General features: G+C 48.6%; 1 protein-coding gene across 1 annotated transcript in view; it reads right to left on the bottom strand.

Annotated features, from left to right (window-relative positions):
• LOC119967664 (potassium voltage-gated channel subfamily KQT member 5-like) overlaps positions 1-19,116 on the bottom strand; it is a 397,797-nt gene extending 378,681 nt beyond the window's left edge. The window contains 1 exon segment of the mRNA XM_038800475.1: positions 18,230-19,116. Coding sequence (XP_038656403.1) covers positions 18,230-18,552 — 323 coding nt within the window. The 5' untranslated portion in view covers positions 18,553-19,116.
• Between the last annotated feature and the right edge of the window lie 2,604 nt (positions 19,117-21,720).

Raw genomic sequence — 21,720 nt, 5'->3', positions numbered from 1 at the left:
CAGGGGGAGTGTCACAGTACACTGAGCCGGGGGGAGTGTCACAGTACACTGAGCCAGGGGGAGTGTCACAGTACACTGAGCCGGGGGGAGTGTCACAGTACACTGAGCCAGGGGGAGTGTCACAGTACACTGAGCCAGGGGGAGTGTCTCGGTACACTGCGCCAGGGGGAGTGTCACAGTACACTGAGCCAGGGGGAGTGTCTCGGTACACTGAGCCAGGGGGAGTGTCTCGGTACACTGAGCCAGGGGGAGTGTCTCGGTACACTGAGCCAGGGGGAGTGTCTCGGTACACTGAGCCAGGGGGAGTGTCACAGTACACTGAGCCGGGGGGAGTGTCACAGTACACTGAGCCAGGGGGAGTGTCTCGGTACACTGAGCCAGGGGGAGTGTCTCGGTACACTGAGCCAGGGGGAGTGTCTCGGTACACTGAGCCAGGGGGAGTGTCACAGTACACTGAGCCGGGGGGAGTGTCACAGTACACTGAGCCAGGGGGAGTGTCACAGTACACTGAGCCAGGGGGAGTGTCTCGGTACACTGAGCCAGGGGGAGTGTCACAGTACACTGAGCCAGGGGGAGTGTCTCGGTACACTGAGCCAGGGGGAGTGTCTCGGTACACTGAGCCAGGGGGAGTGTCTCGGTACACTGAGCCAGGGGGAGTGTCTCGGTACACTGAGCCAGGGGGAGTGTCACAGTACACTGAGCCAGGGGGAGTGTCACAGTACACTGAGCCAGGGGGAGTGTCTCGGTACACTGAGCCAGGGGGAGTGTCTCGGTACACTGAGCCAGGGGGAGTGTCTCGGTACACTGAGCCAGGGGGAGTGTCACAGTACACTGAGCCGGGGGGAGTGTCACAGTACACTGAGCCAGGGGGAGTGTCACAGTACACTGAGCCAGGGGGGAGTGTCACAGTACACTGAGCCAGGGGGAGTGTCACAGTACACTGAGCCAGGGGGAGTGTCTCGGTACACTGAGCCAGGGGGAGTGTCTCGGTACACTGAGCCAGGGGGAGTGTCACAGTACACTGAGCCAGGGGGAGTGTCACAGTACACTGAGCCAGGGGGAGTGTCACAGTACACTGAGCCGGGGGGAGTGTCTCGGTACACTGAGCCAGGGGGAGTGTCTCGGTACACTGAGCCAGGGGAGTGTCACAGTACACTGAGCCAGGGGGAGTGTCACAGTACACTGAGCCAGGGGGAGTGTCTCGGTACACTGAGCCAGGGGGAGTGTCTCGGTACACTGAGCCAGGGGGAGTGTCTCGGTACACTGAGCCAGGGGGAGTGTCTCGGTACACTGAGCCAGGGGGAGTGTCACAGTACACTGAGCCGGGGGGAGTGTCACAGTACACTGAGCCAGGGGGAGTGTCTCGGTACACTGAGCCAGGGGGAGTGTCTCGGTACACTGAGCCAGGGGGAGTGTCTCGGTACACTGAGCCGGGGGGAGTGTCACAGTACACTGAGCCAGGGGGAGTGTCACAGTACACTGAGCCAGGGGGAGTGTCTCGGTACACTGAGCCAGGGGGAGTGTCACAGTACACTGAGCCAGGGGGAGTGTCTCGGTACACTGAGCCAGGGGGAGTGTCTCGGTACACTGAGCCAGGGGGAGTGTCTCGGTACACTGAGCCAGGGGGAGTGTCTCGGTACACTGAGCCAGGGGGAGTGTCACAGTACACTGAGCCAGGGGGAGTGTCACAGTACACTGAGCCAGGGGGAGTGTCTCGGTACACTGAGCCAGGGGGAGTGTCTCGGTACACTGAGCCAGGGGGAGTGTCTCGGTACACTGAGCCAGGGGGAGTGTCACAGTACACTGAGCCGGGGGGAGTGTCACAGTACACTGAGCCAGGGGGAGTGTCACAGTACACTGAGCCAGGGGGGAGTGTCACAGTACACTGAGCCAGGGGGAGTGTCACAGTACACTGAGCCAGGGGGAGTGTCTCGGTACACTGAGCCAGGGGGAGTGTCTCGGTACACTGAGCCAGGGGGAGTGTCACAGTACACTGAGCCGGGGGGAGTGTCACAGTACACTGAGCCAGGGGGAGTGTCACAGTACACTGAGCCGGGGGGAGTGTCTCGGTACACTGAGCCAGGGGGAGTGTCTCGGTACACTGAGCCAGGGGGAGTGTCACAGTACACTGAGCCGGGGGGAGTGTCTCGGTACACTGAGCCAGGGGGGAGTGTCACAGTACACTGAGCCAGGGGGAGTGTCTCGGTACACTGAGCCAGGGGGAGTGTCTCGGTACACTGAGCCAGGGGGGAGTGTCACAGTACACTGAGCCAGGGGGAGTGTCACAGTACACTGAGCCAGGGGGAGTGTCTCGGTACACTGAGCCGGGGGGAGTGTCACAGTACACTGAGCCAGGGGGAGTGTCTCGGTACACTGAGCCAGGGGGGAGTGTCACAGTACACTGAGCCAGGGGGGAGTGTCTCGGTACACTGAGCGGTGGGGAGTATAACCACGGAACGTCAATTGGCCTGTCCTCTGCTCAGGAATCATCTTGCATCTGAAGGATTTCAACATTCTCTTGATTGCTCATCATTTTTGAGGCCATTACCTTTTTTTATTTAAATTAATGGGTATGATGAATTTTGATCATTGTAACATTTATTATTGAATTTTGGTTTTTCAGGCCAATTACATAATTAATCTTCTACAATGTGAAGTTAGTTTTGTTTAATCATTACCTCTCTTGCTTGTGAGTTGCTGTCTCACAAACACAGAAACTGGAAAGCACAAAATCAGAAAGTACAGGAGGACCTGGAGCTGGAATCGGCGATTCACCCTTTCAACCCAATCCATCATTAAATATGATCATGGCCGATTCTTTACCTTATCTCACTTTCCTACCCACTCTATCCTTTCACTTAGAACCCAAAAGTCTATCGAACTCTGTCTTGAATATACTCAGCAGCTGAGCAGCCACAGCTTTCTAGGTTCAAGAATTCTAAGGATTCGCAACTCTCTGAGTGGAGAAATGTCTCCTTCTCCCAGTCCTCACTGGCTGACACCTTATTCTAAGACTGTGACCTTATGTTCTGGATCCCCCAGCCAGCGGGAAACATTTTTCTCAGCATCTATTCTGTCAAGCCCCTTATTGTAAGAATGTTTTACGTTTCAGTTAGATCACCTCTCATTCTTCTAAACTCCAGGTACCAGAGGCCGAGTCTTCTCAACCTCCCTTCAGAGGATAATCCCTTCATTCCAGGACCCAGGCTAGTGAACCTTCATTGCACTCCCTGTAGAATCGTCCTCAGATATGGAGACCAGAACTGCACACGGTACTCCAGGTATGGTCTTGCCAATGACCTATATGTTTGGAGGAAGAGTTCTTTACTTTTGTACTAAACTAACATACGATATGCATGTTAACTCTATGATTCATATACAAGGCTACTGAGGTTCCTCTGAATGCAAACATTACCCTCTCTCTCAGCATTCAAAAATAACCTGCTCCTTTAAATGTTTCCCATCAACACGGACAAGTTCACACTTCCTCACATTGTATTCCATCTGCCATGTTCTTGCTCATTCATATATCCCTCTGCAGCCTCCTCACCATTTACTTTATCACCTTACTGTATATCATCAGCAAACTTGGATACTACAATTTGTTCCTTCATCTAACTCGTTAATATAGATTGTAAATAGCTATGGCCCCAGGACTGAGCCTTCTGTTATCCCGCTAGCTCCAACCTGGCAACCTGTGAATGGCTCATTTATTCCTACTCCTCGTTTTCTGTCCGTTAGCTAATCCTCAATTCATAATAATTATATAACCCTTAATCCCAAGGGAACTGGATTTGTGTAATAGCCAATTCTTTTTAAACTTTCAACTCGAATTACAACTTTATTCTAGAAAAATGAGGTCAGACGTAAATATAACTTTTCCTGCAACGAAAAAAAGACAGATTTAAATCAAAAGAATGACAGGATTCAGAAAATACCACGGGCTGGAGTTTATACCCAGGTGGCATTGCTGCTGCTGGCATGAAGGTCAAAGGCAAATTCTTCCCCACTTGACTAGCTTACCTCACAAACATTTAATGATGATTTAATTAGCTTGAGGTGCGACTTTTTAGGGAGTAAGTCCCGCCTCCGAGAGCTGCCAGCCAATCAAGTGGGGATGGGGAAACCACAGGGGTCAGAATTATCTTGGGAGGCCTCTGATGTTTACATGAAGCTTGAAAAGGGAACACCCCCCCCCCCCCCCCCCCCCCACACCCTTTGCCCAACCACAAAACTGCCAGGTAGGTGGTGGGTAGAATGCAACTGCTAAATGTTACTGACCCCACCCCTGCCTGCCAGCCTGTTCCCGGGGCACCATAAAATTCCAGCCCATGTCCCTGAATCATATAACAGGGCCTGAAAGTTCAGAAAGACGTACGTTTATATAGCACCTTGCAGACACACCAGACAGCTCAAGTGCTTTCCAGCCAATGAAGTACTTTTGAAGCACAGTTATTGTTGTAATGTAGGAAACGTGGCAGCCAGTACGTGCACTACAAGCAATGTGATAATGGGCAGATAATCTGTTTTCTGTGATGCCGATTGAGACACACATATTGGCCAGGACACCAGGATAACTCACCTGCTTTTCCTGGAATTATTGCGATGAGTTCTTTAACGTCCACCCAAACAGATGGTTGGGGTCTCATTTTGAGAGAACGTGAACTGCGATCAGTATGAAGCGAAGGAAAGAACATATGGAAGTGTAATATGAGTCCCCACGAGAGGTCAGTGTCAATGGCTGGTGAACAAGGCTGAATGACCCCCTTCGGAGAGATTAAAAATAGGTAGATATTACCATGTCAATTAGACATGAAAAAGAATCAAAGCAGTGTACATCAAACTTTATTCTTTTTGATATTTTAAAATGAACTTTTACCGAAGCAAAAGAGAGCTGCTACAAATCACATGACTCACAGGATTGACCATTTGAGCTGTAAGCTTCCAACAGGAGTACAAGAACAAAATAGTTCCCTTCTCATCCTTCTGAAATCCCACACCCCATTGCAAGGATATTCTAATCACAAAACCAGGGTATTCACAGAGGTCAAAACTCATTATTCCCTCAGAGTAGTTAACAACAATAACAATCTTTATTATTGTCACAAGTACAATGAAGTTACTGTGAAAATACCCTAGTCCCCACATTCCGGCACCTGTTCGGGTCCACTTACCTATGTACACTTACCTATTCACCTAACAGCACATATTTCAGGACTTGTGTGAGGGAACCGGAGCACCCGGAGGAAATCCATGCAGGCACGGGGAGAATGTGCAGACTTCGCACAGACAGTGACCCAAGCGGGAATCGATCCCGGGTCTCTGGCGCTGTGAAGTAACAATGCTAGCCACTGGGCTACCGTGCCGCCCATGCACCTCTCTTACGTCCGGGTCTTTCCAGGTACATTTCAAAAGGGAACCATTGAGGGGATTTTCCTCATGCTAAGCTTGCTCCTGTAGCAGGGTCACAGGGTTCTGTCCAGACAATGGCACCACAAAACAAAATCCTCAACATGGATAGTGACTCTTTTGAGGCTAACAACTGGGAAATTATAAGCCATAAATGAAAGGCAAGACCAGACACCAGATAAATATCCCTTTTCAAATCATTGCAGAGAAAGAAGGCCATGTGACTCGAGTGACCATTCTGAAATCTCTATATTCTTTTGAGAACAAACATTATATAAATACATGTCCAGGCTTATATATACACATATGCACTAAAACCGGTGACATCAGCTGTTGATGCAGTCAGCAACCTCCAAATTTCCAATCTACAATCCTCTCCCTCTCAACCAGAACCCCCAACTCCATACACCAATTGTAAAGCTTCAAAAATAATCAGTATTGTAAACAAGAAACACAAGATATAAGAGAGGAAATTTCAGATGACAGTTATAGATCTACTTGTGTTTTATTCTTGTCGATTAAACCTCTTGTTGCTTTCCCCCTAAGAAATGTTTTTTGTAGGGCAGCACGGTGGCCTAGTGGTTAGCACAGCTGCCTCACGGCGCTGAGGTCCCAGGTTCGATCCCGGCTCTGGGTCACTGTCCGTGTGGAGTTTGCACATTCTCCCCGTGTCTGCGTGGGTTCTGCCCCCACAACCCAAAAAAATGTGCAGAGTAGGTGGATTGGCCATGCTAAATTGCCCCTTAATTGGAAAAAATAATTGGGTAATCTAAATTTTAAAAAAAAAATGTTTTTTGTAACTATACCCGGGGTGACAGTGACACGGCAAAATCAGAGTGAAGTGACACGTGGTTCAGTGTGTGGGGAGATCCTAACCTCACTCCGAAATCCAGAGGCAGAGGCCTTGGATAAAGGTGAAACATGAAACCAGACACTGAGCTATTGTTATGTCCAGCTATGTAAAATGATTGATACTTGTTGAAGATCATAGAATTCAGGGCAGCACGGTGGCACAGTGGTTAGCATTGCTGCCTACGGCGCTGAGGACCCGGGTTCGAATCCCGGCTCTGGATCACTGTCCGTGTGGAGTTTGCACATTCTCCCCGTGTCTGCGTGGGTTTCACCCCCACAACCCAAAGATGTGCAGGGTGGGTGAATTGGCCACGCTAAATTACCCCTTAATTGGAAAAGATTATTGGGTACTCTAAATTTATATAAAAAAAAGGAAGATCATAGAATTCAATAAAACATACTAGACAAAAGAACGAGAAGGAAGAAATGACAAAATAATTTACTAAATTGTTTTAAATATTCTTCATTTCCTCTTCTCCTTTTGGTCTGATGCACGAGCTGGTTTTTGATTTGTGGTCTGGCTGGTGTGGGTTGGAAGTTTATTCCCCCATGGGCCTTGTGGGAATGCCTGGTCCCTCTTGCTCATGCAGTTTGCGGTAGGAATCATTGGGTGAGATGTGAAGTGCTTGTTGATTTACACATCTTCTGCATCCTCTGTCACATCCATCCAAAATCACACCGTCAACAGCTATTGGGTGGGTAATGGGACGTGAAGCTGAATTGCTATGTGTATCTCTGCAACATCACATGGCACGAATAATGGTCATGTTTTTGTCAGTGTTACCGAACTGAGTTAACATTTTAAAATCTGGTCAGAAAATTCCAGAGGATCCTGGCCTGCAAAGATCCGTTTAGAAGCTAATGGGTTTTTGCAAGAAGGCTCAGCTGTTTTTTCACATTGATTTGATGTCTTGTTCATAAACAGAACAGGGGAGAGACATCATGATTCAAGCACATCCTCGCTCAGGCAGGGCTTTCAATGTCCCATTCACCCATCCATCATAATTCAGTTTGCTGTCATCTCCTACCAAGCTTGAATAACTGCTGACGTAATAACAAATGCCGATTTCAGGTATTGTAGGAACCTGCAAATGATATCAAGATCATCTCTCATTTACAATAATGGCCGAGACATTCTGTTTTCCAGAGGATCTTACCCCGCAGGAACCCGGATTGATCAGAGTCTGACACTCCCTGCAGACTCAGAACAGACTCTGACACTCCCCGCGGACTCTGACACTCCCCGCAGACTCTGACACTCCCCGCAGACTCTGACACTCCCCGCAGACTCCCCACAGACTCTTGACACTCCCCGCAGACTCTGACACTTCCCGCAGACTCTGATACTCCCCGCAGACTCCCCACAGACTCTGACACTTCCCGCTGACTCTGATACTCCCCGCAGACTCCCCAAAGACTCTGACACTCCCCGCAGACTCTGACACTTCCCGCAGACTCTGATACTCCCCGCATACTCCCCACAGACTCTGATACTCCCCGCATACTCCCCACAGACTCTGACACTCCCCGCCGACTCTGATACTTCCCGCAGACTCCCCACAGATTCTGACACTCCCCACAGACTCTGACACTCCCTGCAGACTCTGACACTCCCCACAGACTCTGACACACTCCGCATACTCTGACACTCCCACAGACTCTGACACACTCCGCAGACTCTGACACTCCCCACAGACTCTGACACTTCCGCAGTCCCTACAGACGCCAATATTCCCACAGACTATCTGCCAATACTTTTCATAGTTAATGAAGATACCATCAGTCGGAGTTTACAATTTGAATGTGCTGTTCAGCATCTTTGTCAAGACAAGTCTGATTAACAGACTATGATTAAATCTGACTATTTGTTGTTTATAAACCTGTGTTGATGAATAAATCCAATGAAATTTATCTCTGTATTTGCTACGCAGCCTTACACAGGAACTGAATGTGCCATAAACTGGAGAATTGCTGTACCTTTTCAACTTTATCTCTACACATCAAACCCTCTGTACATGTCCACAATGTCCCTCAATCTCCAAAAATATATCAATTACCCATTAGCTCCATTTAGAAACAGAGGAACCAGCCGAAGCTATTCAATCTCTCTAGCCTGTTCCGCTATTCAGTTTAACTATGATTGAACTGTATCCTCACTCCAATCACCCGCCTTAAATCCACATCTCTTAAGAACCCTAATTAACCAAAACCTGCCGGTCTCAGTTTTGAAACTTTCAGTTAGTTTTCATGCTCAGCAGCTTTTTGAGGTGTAGAGAGTTCCAGATCCCCACTGTACTCTGTGTGGATAATTCCTTGCTTGTTTCATTCCTGGACGGCCTAGTTCCTGCCCCTTGTTCTGGCCTCTCGCACCAGAGGGAACAGTTTCTTTATTAACCTTATCAACTGCTTTAATCTTCCCAAACACCCCAATCAAATCACCCCCTTAATCTTCTAATTAATATAGAACATAGAACAGTACAGCACAGAACAGGCCCTTCAGCCCTCGATGTTGTGCCAAGCAATGATCACCCTACTCAAACCCACGTATCCACCCTATACCCGTAACCCAACAACCCCCTCCTTAACCTTACTTTTTAGGACACTACGGGCAATTTAGCATGGCCAATCCACCTAACCTGCACATCTTTGGACTTTGGGAGGAAACCCTCGCACACACGGGGAGGACGTGCAGACTCCGCACAGACAGTGACCCAGCCGGGAATCGAACCTGGGACCCTGGAGCTGTGAAGCATTTATACTAACCACCATGCTACTGTGCTGCCCTATATAACAAAAAACTAGTTCTTCTCATGTAACCCCTTCATTCTGATAAATCAGCACTCTGTCCCCGTCTAAGTGAGTATTTTCTACCTGCAGTTCCCAGACACGCTGTTTGAACATACTTAGCGAAACTTATTCCACGATTCTATTACCGTTTGGTGAAAAAGTGCGCCTCCTTTTGTCTCCCGTTCCAACTGATTAATATTTAAAAGTTACCTGACATCTGAACCTTTTGCCAGTCATGGACAATTAGGCTCGATCAGTTTTGAGGATTCTCCTCATCGTTTGAAGACATCAATTCAGTCACTCCCAGGCTCTCTATCCCAGGTCAACCCGAGATTTTAAACTTCTATTTCAGGATATCAGGATTTGCCTGAACTGCTACCACTGAGCATTCACAGAGTCCATTAGATGCAAACAACCCCTGAGGTAATCCCAATCAGTATCTGTTACATCAGTACAGTGATCTCAGTCTCCGGGCTAAGGAAGCCAACCATCTTCGTGGCTCTAGCCAGTGTAACTAACTCTGCATTTATGATTGCACACCATAAACCTGTTTTTCCTTTGCCCAGTCTCGAAACGTTAGTCCCGTTCTTTCTCCACAGATGTTGTCAGAGTTGCTGGGATTTTCCAGCATTTTCTGTTTTTGTTACACTTCTCTTATTCTGATTCCTCGTTCCCACATCACCCTTTTTACACTGACCCAGGTCAAAATACATCAGCTACTTGTGAGAGCTCGGGGTGGGGGGGGGGGGGGGGGGGGGGACAGATATCACACTTTAAGTTTTGAATTTCCTCATACAGAAATACCAATTTGTTATTTCTGTTTTTTTCTGTGCAGAGACAATCGTAATGAATTTGGAACAATGTTAAGCAGGACAAACAAGGTCTCGATGAGGTGGGGGTTAGAGTTAGGAGGTGAAAGAGTTGATGAACGAAGGCCGCAGTTTTGGAATAAGATATAAGCCAGAAACGTTTAGGAAAAGAGTCAAAGAAGTTCATAAGATACAGGAGCAGAATTAGGCCATTCAGCCCATTGAGTCTGCTCTGCCATTCTACCATGGCTGCTACCTACAATGCTACAGGCCAAGAGCTGGATTGCAAAATCAGGCAGAGCATCTCCTCCCGAGAACACATGACCTAGGAGTGAGAGTAGGCAATTTAGCCCCCCCCAGCCTAACACCCTCAATGTGATCATGGCTGATCCCATCCTAGCCTCAACTCCACCGTCCTGCCCGTTCCCCATAACCCTTCAACCCATTACCAATTAAAAATCGGTCTAACCCCTCCTTAAATTTACTCTGTCCCAGCATCCACCGCACTCTGGGGTAGTGTATTCCACAGATTCACAACCCTTTGCGAGAAGTAGTTTCTCCTCAAAATCTGTTTTAAATTTGCTACCTCTATTTCTAAGATTATGACTTCTCATTTTAGAATGCCCGACAAGAGGAAGCATCAGCTCCTCGTCTACCCTATCCATACATTTTAGCATCTTGTATAACTCAATTTGATCTCCCCTTATTCTTCTAAACTCTAGAGTATAGCCCTAAACTGTTCAATCTCTCCTCATACGACAAACCCCTCATCTCTGGAATCAATCTAGTGAACCTCCTCTAAACTGCCTCCAATGCCACTACATCTTTCCTCAAATAAAGGGACCAAAACTGTGCACAATACTCCAGGTGCAGTCTCACCAATGCCTTGTAGAGTTGCAGCAACACTTCCTTACCTTTATAGTTTATTCCTTTAGCTGTGAATGCTAACATTTCAGTGGCTTTCTTTATTACCTGCTTTACCTGCATGCTAGTTTTCTGTGACTCATTCACAAGCACACCCAGATCCCCCTGTATCGGAGCATCCCGAAGTCTCTCCTCATTTGGATAATAGGAGACGGGGGATTTACAAAACAGCCCAGAGAAATATGTAAATGTTGATTTTCGGGGACAGTTGGGTGTGCATATACAGGCAACACAAAGTTAACATGTAGGTACAGAAAGAAATTAAGAAGACAAATGGCATATTGGCTTTTATTGCAATGGAACAGGTGCACAAGACTAAAGAGGCATTGCTGCAAATATACAGGGAATGGGTGAGCCCACACCCGGAATAATGTGCTCAGTTCCAGTCTCCAGATGTAAGGAAGTATATACTTGCACTGGAGAGGGAGCACTTAAGGTTCATTAGATTGGTCCTGTGATGAGAAAGTTGTTTTATTATGATAGACTGAATAAATTGGATTTATAATCTCTGGAGTTTAGAAGAAAGTCAGATGATCTTATTGCAATATATAAGATATCTGAAGGAGTTTGACAAGGTAGTTTGAGAGGCTGTATAATACACAGCGGTGGAGCCTTAGGATAAGAGGCTGATAATTTAGGGCTGAGATGAGGAGTGATTTCTTCACTCAAAGTTTGTGAGTCTTTGGAAATCTCTATCGCACAGATGCACCATTTTCTATAAATGAGCCGTTCACTTTCCCAAACAATCCCTCATCCCCCTCCCACACACAACCCCAATCACTGCCCACTCTCCCGCTCCCTAACCGAACAATCCCTGTCCCCACTCCCACTAACTGTCCCGAGCCATCCCTGTCCTCGGTCCCACTCACCATGCCAAACAATCCCTGTCCTCACTCCCACTCACCATAGCCAAACAATCCCTGTCCTCACTCCCACTCACCATGGCCAAACAATCCCTGTCCTCACTCCCACTCACCAGGGCCAAACAATCCCTGTCCTCACTCCCACTCACCATGCCAAACAATCCCTGTCTTTACTCCCACTCACCATAGCCAAACAATCCCTGTCTTTACTCCCATTCACCATGGCCAAACAATCCCTGTCCTCACTCCCACTCACCATAGCCAAACAATCCCTGTCCTCACTCCCACTCACCATGGCCAAACAATCCCTGTCCTCACTCCCACTCACCATGCCAAACAATCCCTGTCTTTACTCCCACTCACCATAGCCAAACAATCCCTGTCCTCACTCCCATTCACCATGGCCAAACAATCCCTGTCCTCACTCCCATTCACCATGGCCAAACAATCCCTGTCCTCACTCCCACTCACCATAGCCAAACAATCCCTGTCCTCACTCCCATTCACCATGGCCAAACAATCCCTGTCCTCACTCCCACTCACCATAGCCAAACAATCCCTGTCCTCACTCCCACTCACCATGCCAAACAATCCCTGTCTTTACTCCCACTCACCATAGCCAAACAATCCCTGTCCTCACTCCCATTCACCATGGCCAAACAATCCCTGTCCTCACTCCCATTCACCATAGCCAAACAATCCCTGTCCTCACTCCCACTCACCATGGCCAAACAATCCCTGTCTTTACTCCCACTCACCATGCCAAACAATCCCTGTCCTCACTCCCACTCACCATGCCAAACAATCCCTGTCCTCACTCCCACTCACCATGGCCAAACAATCCCTGTCCTCACTCCCACTCACCATGGCCAAACAATCCCTGTCCTCACTCCCACTCACCATGGCCAAACACTCCCTGTCCTCACTCCCACTCACCATAGCCAAACAATCCCTGTCCTCACTCCCACTCACCATGCCAAACAATCCCTGTCCTCACTCCCACTCACCATGGCCAAACAATCCCTGTCCTCACTCCCACTCACCATGGCCAAACACTCCCTGTCCTCACTCCCACTCACTATAGCCAAACAATCCCTGTCCTCACTCCCACTCACCATGGCCAAACAATCCCTGTCCTCACTCCCATTCACCATAGCCAAACAATCCCTGTCCTCACTCCCACTCACCATGCCAAACAATCCCTGTCCTCACTCCCACTCACCATGGCCAAACAATCCCTGTCCTCACTCCCACTCACCATAGCCAAACAATCCCTGTCCTCACTCCCACTCACCATGCCAAACAATCCCTGTCCTCACTCCCACTCACCATGGCCAAACAATCCCTGTCCTCACTCCCACTCACCATGGCAAAACACTCCCTGTCCTCACTCCCACTCACCATAGCCAAACAATCCCTGTCCTCACTCCCACTCACCATGGCCAAACAATCCCTGTCCTCACTCCCATTCACCATAGCCAAACAATCCCTGTCTTTACTCCCACTCACCATCCCAAAGAATCCCTGTCCTCACTCCCACTCACCATGGCCAAACAATCCCTGTCCTCACTCCCACTTACCATAGCCAAACAATCCCTGTCTTTACTCCCACTCACTATAGCCAAACAATCCCTGTCCTCACTCCCACTCACCATGGCCAAACAATCCCTGTCTTTACTCCCGCTCACCATGCCAAACAATCCCTGTCCTCACTCTCACTCACCATGGCCAAACAATCCCTGTCCTCACTCCCACTCATCATAGCCAAACAATCCCTGTCCTCACTCCCACTCACCATGGCCAAACAATCCCTGTCCTCACTCTCACTCACCATGGCCAAACAATCCCTGTCCTCACTCCCACTTACCATAGCCAAACAATCCCTGACCTCACTCCCACTCACAGTCCCGAGCCATCCATATCTTCACTCCCACTCACTATTCAGAACAATCCCTGTCCTCATTCCTGCTCACTTTCTCGAACAATTCCTGTCCTCACTTCCCAAACAATACGTGTTCTCACTCCCGCTCACTTTCCCAAACAATCCCTGTCTTCAGCCCTGCTCACTATCCCAAACATTCTCTGTCCTCACTCCCACTTACTATCCCGGTCTGCACTTCCGTTCACTATCCCAAACATTCCCTGTCCTCACTCCTGTTCACTTACCCGAACATTCCCTGTTCCCACTCACTATATTGAACATTCCCTGTCTTCACTCCTGCTCACTATCCTGAACATTCCCTATCCTCACTTGCACTCAATATCCTGAACAATCTTTTTTCTCTCTCCTGCTGACTATCCTGACAATCTTTGTCTTTAGTCCCACTCACTATCCCGAACATTCCCTGTCCTCTTTCTTGCTCACTATCCCAAACAAAACTCGTCTTCACTCCCGCTTACCATTCTGACCAATCCTTGTCTTCACTCCTGCTCCCTATCCCCAACATTCCCTGTCCTCACTCCTGCTCACTATCCTGAACATTCCCTATCCTCATTCCCGCTTACTATCCTGAATATTCCCTGCCCTCACTCCCAGTCACTATTCATTAACCTCCCCTGGATGGTCAACGTGCGAGGAAGTCAGTAAATGATGGAACCAGGTGCTCCCCCCCCCCCCCCCCCCCCCCCCCCAGGCCAAGAGCCCCATAACACAGGTTATGAGTCAGCAGCCCCTGTAAGACAACACATTCTGGAGAGGGGAGGAAATAACTTTCAGTTGGAATTTCACATTAATAAATTACGTTTCTAATTTCATTTTGTATTGTGGGCAACCTCTAAATCTCAGGGACTACCCTGTGAAAAATCAGGCAATAAAAATATATGTCAGAGAAATGTCACAAACAAGGGCTTTGTTTAGATAATCTCAAAGCTCTTTCTGTCTCGTGCTCTTGTTTCATGTAGCTGGAGCACTGTGCAAGGTATTGGCCTCTTTATTTAACGAAGGATATAAATGCAGTGGAAGCAGTTCAGTGAAGAGTTTCTTGACTAATATCAGGAATGTGTGGATTGTCTTATGATGAAGGATTGGACAGGCTCGGTTTCTACCCACTGGAGTTTAGAAGAGTAAGAGACGACTTGATTGAAACCTTTAAGTACTTGAGGCGTCTCAATAGGATGGATGTGGGGAGAATGTTTCCACTTGACAGAGAATCAAGAACTAGGGGGTCATTGTTTAAAAACAAAAGGCCGGGCAGCACGGTGGTGCCGTGGATTAGCCCTGCTGCGTCACCGGTTCGATCCCGGCTCTGGGTCACTGTCCGTGTGGAGTTTGCACATTCTCCCCGTGTTTGCGTGGGTTTCGCCCCCACAACCCAAAGATGTGCAGGTGGATTGGCCACGCTAAAATGCCCCTTAATTGGAAAAAATTAATTGGGCACTCTAAATAAAAAAAAAAAAGGCCCCCATGGAGGAGGATTATTTTTCTTTCAGAGGATTGTGAATCTTTAAGCAGTGAAAGCAGACTCTGAATATTTTTAAGGCAAAGGTGGATAGGTTCTTGGTAAGAAAGAGGGAGAAATGTTATCGGGGGCAGGTGTGATGCAGATTTGAGGTTACATTCAGATCAGCCATGGTCTTATTAAATGGCGGAGCAGGCCCAAGGGGCTGAATGGCCTACCCGTGCTCCTTGTTCATATGGCTTGCACGTGGAATAGATGATAGTCAGGGAGAGTTGCACTTTTTCAATGTCATTATCAATGTCGAGGTATATCTGAGTCCAGTGGCAAGAGAATGGCGACACACTGGCGATAATTGGGGATTCAGTGGATGACTATGGTACCTTGAGTGCCTGATCAAACTCAGAGTGCCCCACAACACTTTGCTTACTCTCCCTTGTTTGCACTGAACTCTTCCACTCAGTAAGACTTCACATAGAAGGATAGGCAAATCCTAACTCAGTAATGGGGGTGTCACATCGGCTCCCCTCACCTGGAAGATGGTATACTGGGGTCTGGCAGCTGTTGGATGCAAACAAGCTCTCGGAGTTAAAGAGGGGAACCGAGTGCTGGTGAGGCACAATGAAAGATGACGCACTCGGAAGAGAGTGTGATAAGTCCCCGCTTTACAGGGGCACCGTCCATCCCAGACTCACCCACACCCTCCCGGCTTCCACATTCCCTTGTGATCACTTTCACTGTTCTTTCAACCACATACCAAACCCTGTGTAAAGTCGACATAAAAACCATAAGGCATAGGAGCAGAAGTAGGCCATTTGGCCCATCGAGTCTGCCATTCAATGAGATCATGACAGGATGAAATCTTGAATCTTCAAATTTCTGTCAGGCAAGTAAATGTGTGCGTTTCAAACACCTTCCTCACACTCGCTGAGTTTTAATGGATCACCCACCGAGATTGTCAGTCTAACTGCCTATTGAAATGTTCTTGTCTGTCAGTGAGATAGCTCTGATCTGCTGGTGGTGTTTTCACGTGGGAGTCACAGACGGCTCACTGCCTTAGTGCTTATCAGTAACTTTTCTGCTGAGTTAACCAGAAACAAAAATAACTGCCAAAACAGACAAAGTCTTGTGGTGCAGTGGGTAGCTTGGCTGCCTCTAAACCAGAAGCTCCGGGTTCGACTTCCACCCCAGGACTTGATGGCTTTGATAACGCTGTCAAACAGACTGAGTGTGTCAGCCTGCAAATCCTTCCAATAGCTGGCGCTAAGAGGGGGAGAGACACTTGATGTGGACTGGCACCCCTCGAGCTGTAAGCCCCAGGCGACAGACTAGTGACCTGTTCTGGTAATTACTCGCTGTGGAAATGGATAAAAGTTTACCTTAGTGCAACATTGGGTGTGGGAAGAGAATTGGAAACAAGACTAAACGATTTTAAACAAATATGAAGTTCCAGCGTTAAGCAAACAGAGGCGTTTACGTTTCCCTGTGTGTTTCCAGAGTTGGTTGTGGTTCATTTATAGACTGACACTGTGAGCCAGGACCTCTGCTTTCTGGCCCCATCTGGCCCGTTACTCTGCTGCTGACCTGCACAGCCCCAGAAGGAAAGTTTTCATTGGGAAAGCAGTTGACTCCAGGAGAGATTGAACTGACCTTCAGCGCTGAAGAGGACGATTTGTAAATATTTTCACCCCCCCTCCCCCCATAAAGACCGTGAGACATAGAAGCATAGAAGCTCGGTCCAAGATCACAAGAAACTGCAGACTGTGGTGAATTCAGCCCAACGCATCACACAAACTAGCCACCCCCACATTGATTCTGTATACATCTCCCGCTGCCTCAGGAAGTCAGACAGCATTATCAGAGACAACTCCCACCCAGGCATTGCCTTCTTCCAGACCCTTCCATCAAGCAGAAGTCTGAAGACTTGCAAATCCAGACATAGGAACAGCTTCTTCCCCACAGCTACAAGACTCCTCAATGACTCCCCCTCGGACTGATCTGTTCCCTGTAAGAACACTATTCGCAACGCTCTATGCTGCTCTTACTCATGTATTTGCTTTGTTTGCATTGATTGCCCCCTTGTTCCGCACTGTCACCCATCACTGTTTTGTCGATGTACCATCTGTCAATGTTCTCTGTTGATTATTCTTGTGTCTACTATGTATATACTGTGTACGTCCCTCGGCCACAGAAAAATACTTTTCACTGTTCTTCGGTACATGTGACAAAAAATAAAATCAGAAGTTGGCCATTCGGCCCATTGAGTCCACTCCACCAATCAATGAGTTCTGCTGTAATCCTCAAATCCACTTCCTCGCCTTATCCCCAAAACCCTCGATTCCCTTTCTGATTAAAAATCTGCCCATCTCAGCCTTGAACATAAGTGAAAAATTATACAAAGCGCATTTAAAAAGAAAATATAAAGTTATCTGATTGGACGAACCCAGTTTTGGACAAGCATTTTTCTCATCCTGTTGCCCCAGAAGTGAGTCCAGTCTCCAGCTCCGGATGTCAAGAGTCAAGAGGATGACAGGGGAGGTTCATATTTACACAGGTTAGCTGCAGGTAGAGGGGAGGAATTCACTCACTAGCTGTTAAACCAACCTCCCTGGTCAAAAGCCCTCAGCCGATTTGATCTGGACGATATAAAGCCTTCAGACAGGTTGAATCCTTCATCAGGGGAAATCAAGGTAGTTTAAAGAAACAGAAATGGCAGCGTTGTGTGGAGAGATAAAGGGATTGAAAAGCACAGACTTTCCTCAGCCTGTAAAGTTAGCTCCCTCTCCACACAAGCTGACTGACTGACCTGCTGGGTATCCCCAGCACTTTGTGCTTCATGGCTGTATTCTACTTTTTTATTCTACCCTATTCGAGTTTGGGACCATTGAGTTGCAAACTGCCCCAACTGTTTGCAGACAGAGCAAATTGATGAAAATGTCAAACCCAGGGGGTTAATGGATAGCGGGGGGGGGGGGGGGGGGGACGACAGACCAGCTTTCAAATCTCCTATCACTTCACACAAACTCCCTCACTCCCCGTCACCTCACTTTATAAAGTTTGTCCTTTTAACGAAGCAAAATCTGCAAGTCCGGGGACTGGAATAAACCGCGTTCTTTTTTTCCAGCTGAGACATTTGAGGAAAGCTGAATGAAAGGAGAGAGAGATTGAATGGTTGAAGAGTGTCACTTACACGAAAGCATGGTAGATGAAAGCCCAGCTCCGGGGTCTCTCCAGGACGTTGTACAGGAGGTTTTGCAGTCTCCGGTACCTCGCGTTCCTGCGGGGGCAGGCTGCCCTCCTCCTCGGCTCATCCAGCAGACTCAGGCGGCTGCCCTGCCCGGCTGCCCCCCGGCTTCCCGCCCTTTCCAAGCCGCTGATGAGGAGCAGTCCGTCGCGGAGCGGGCCAGGCTCTGGCCCGGGCTTCAGCCCCGACTCCACATCACTCATCCCCACAAACTCCACTCTGCCTCCTCCCAGCCAGAGGCCGCCCTCCTCGCCCTGACTCCGGGGCATCTTGCCGGCTACATGGGGGGCACCGTGTGTTCACACATTGAGCTGGCCGGGGTGGGCAGGCTAGGAAACCCCCTCTCCCCCCCTCCTCCGGGTCTAATCCCTCTTCCCTCAGGCTCCGGGAGTCACCCTCACTCAGCCCCTCTCACATCAGCCTGGCAGATAAATCCGGATCAAACACAGTCCCGGAGTTACAGCAACGCCCCGGAGGGGGTAAATCTCCCCCTGCCCCGGCACTCGGGATGTCTTTGCAGAGTTGGCAGGGAGAGGGGAGGGGGTGAAGTTGGCTGTTGTGGACAATCTTGCTTGAGCCAGGGGCTCTCCTCCGGCTCACACTGCCCGTGAATGGGAGCAGCCCCCCGCCCCGGGCTGGGTGCCCACTGCCTCAGACTGACTACCGCAGCCACTCAGCAGCCAGTGCCCCCTGGCTCAGTGCACAGCCCTCCACAGCTAAACAACATCTCCTTCAACTTCGGGGTTAATGAAAACTGGAGTCTGCAGGGGGACAGGGTGAAGTTTAACGTGTGATCCACCCGCAGATACACCGAGCGAAATTTCACACAGTGCCACACAATCTTCCAGGCGGCAGCGTGAGCCTGGAGCCGCAGGCAGGGCTGGGAGAGAGAGAGGGGGCACACACACACACACACACAGCAGCTTCCCAAAGGCTGGGGAGTTGGGGGTTAAACAGCAACTGGCAGCTGAGAAATGGACAGGTGCTGGGAGTGTCCAATGTTCAGGCGCCCGGATCATTCACCACAACAAATGCAGCACTGTGAGTGAAACAGCAGCACTCAACACTGAGTACTGGAGCCCCCTCAGCCTCCTCCCACAGCCACTCCAGGGGCCGCTGCACGAAAAGGATACCTCGTCCCGCCGGAGTCCCATATTGCCCCCGTCCCAGGCTGAGGCCATTCGGCCCGTCTAAGCCTGCTGCGCCGTTCAATCGGGGCACTACTGGCTTTCTACCCAGCTGAATCGGGAGCACTTGTACCCAGAAAATACTCAACACGTTTGATGCAATTCATTAGGCAACCAGCTCATTTATATAGGGAATGAGATTTCTCTGTGATACCAATGCTGTTAAAGTGGATATATTAAATAATTGCCCCTCTCGCAAACGCGAGTTGCAATCCACAGCCGGGCACTAAATAATAGATTAATATTTAAACAGGTAACTGTTTCCAAATTATGTAGTATGCATCAGTTGATATTTCTGATTTTCTTGCAGATGTGTTTGTTCCTAAACGATTTAAGGAAATTACAAACATACTCTGAGCAGCCGATGAACTGTCTTTCCCCTACTGCAGTGAACGTGCTGATAAAGAATGAATCGGGAAAGTTTTGTGCAGCAGCTCACTGGACAGTCCCATTCACCCGGACATTTTGGGGTTAACTCCAGCTCACCTGGTCCAGGCTGGATCACTGCCCCACCTAGTGGTGAAACCCAGTCATTCACATCACTCCACTCTGCAAAGCATCCTTCAGGGAGTTCCCATTGATACAGGCCCCAGCTCTGACAGTATAATGACACCTGGTAAACTTGGGCACAAGTTAAATTTGGATGGTGGGAAACGCCATCAATGTAACCTGTTAGATGTAAGAAAGTCACAGTCTCTTTAACTCGTCACCAGACCCTCTTTTAACGTTCCCTTCCCCCCCAATCAGTACCCTCCGTTAATGAACCATGAGACACACCGACCCCCCTCACTTTTCCCTTCCTCATTTTGATTTATCTCCTCTTGCAATCTCATTTTCCAACTTACACTGGGGGCGACGACACATTTCTGAAAATAAGATTTTATAGGTAAGTGTAATTTACAGGGGCTGGTTTAGCTCACTCGGCTAAATCGCTGGCTTTAAAAGCAGACCAAGCAGGCCAGCAGCACGGTTCGATTCCCGTACCAGCCTCCCCGGACAGGCGCCGGAATGTGGCGACTAGGGGCTTTTCACAGAAACTTCATTGAAGCCTACTCGTGACAATAAGCCATTTTCATTTTCATTTAACAAAATATACAGAATACTAACATAAAAGGGAATCACTAGGTCTTCTCTTAAACAAATAAATAATAAAAGGGAGATAGAAGAAAGTGTAGGACCGATTAGGAATTTAAAAAAGAGGCAGGAGAAATAGTGGAGGTATTAAATGAGTGCTTTGCATCTGTCTTTGCAGATGAGAAGATATTACCCAGGCAAAGGGGAGGGAGGAGGTAACTGGTAACAAGAAGAATTTACAATTGAGAAGGAGGTGTATGAAAATTTATTTTTACTTAAAATAGATAAGGGATGGGAATCTCCATTGGCCTGTGCCAATTTCGGGAAAGACGATTGGGCAGAGAATCGGTCTTGACGCCAGAGCCCATGGGCTGGATTCTGTTCCTCGTTCTGGGTGAGTGTGCTTTACACTCAATTTGGCTCTGTTTTATTCCTTAGCTCTAGAGTCGCCAGGTATCGTTAAGATACCGACACAAGATTCAAGTTCAAGTTCAGACCAATAACTCAATACACCAGTTAGTAAGTTCAAACAAGACACGTTTATTATAATACAGTTATTTACTACTCATGCATATAAAACTACAAGACTAGGCTATTCCTACCACTAACAGGCCAATACTTATCTGGAATAAGGGAACTGCCGGATCAGGGAACAACAGCCTCTTGCTTTGTCCTGGATCCGCAGGCTTCCAGTTGGTGTGGACTAAAGGGGTCAGGAGTGTCTACTCTCGTAGTGTGCGTTGTATGACACTTACTTGATGGTGGCTGCTGACCAGGCCTCTCCTCAAGGTTTTTCTACTGCAAAGGTGTTCTGCTGGGAGGGCCGGCTGGTCAAGAAGAGTGCTGGGAGGCTGGTCAAGGAGAACAAATCAGTCCTGGGACCTGACTTTTATAGGTCCCAGGGGCTTTGCATCCTTCTGGGCGGACCCTCTATAAACCTGCAATCGATTGGGTCTCTTCCCAATCGATTGATTTGAATTTCCCCAATAACGGGGCCGTTCCTCGATCACCGAGCGGTTCCTTACACCTTATTGGTGTCCTTTGTCTCAGACTCCACTGGCGCCGGAATGTCTGACCGTCCATAGAATGTTTCTATCTTGGGCAGCAAGGTAGCATTGTGGATAGCACAATCGCATCACAGCTCCAGGGTCCCAGGTTCGATTCCCGGCTTGGGTC

This window comes from Scyliorhinus canicula, chromosome 6 (assembly GCF_902713615.1).
Source record: "Scyliorhinus canicula chromosome 6, sScyCan1.1, whole genome shotgun sequence".
NCBI classification, from domain to species: domain Eukaryota; kingdom Metazoa; phylum Chordata; class Chondrichthyes; order Carcharhiniformes; family Scyliorhinidae; genus Scyliorhinus; species Scyliorhinus canicula.
This window is presented reverse-complemented; position numbering and strand designations above follow the sequence as displayed.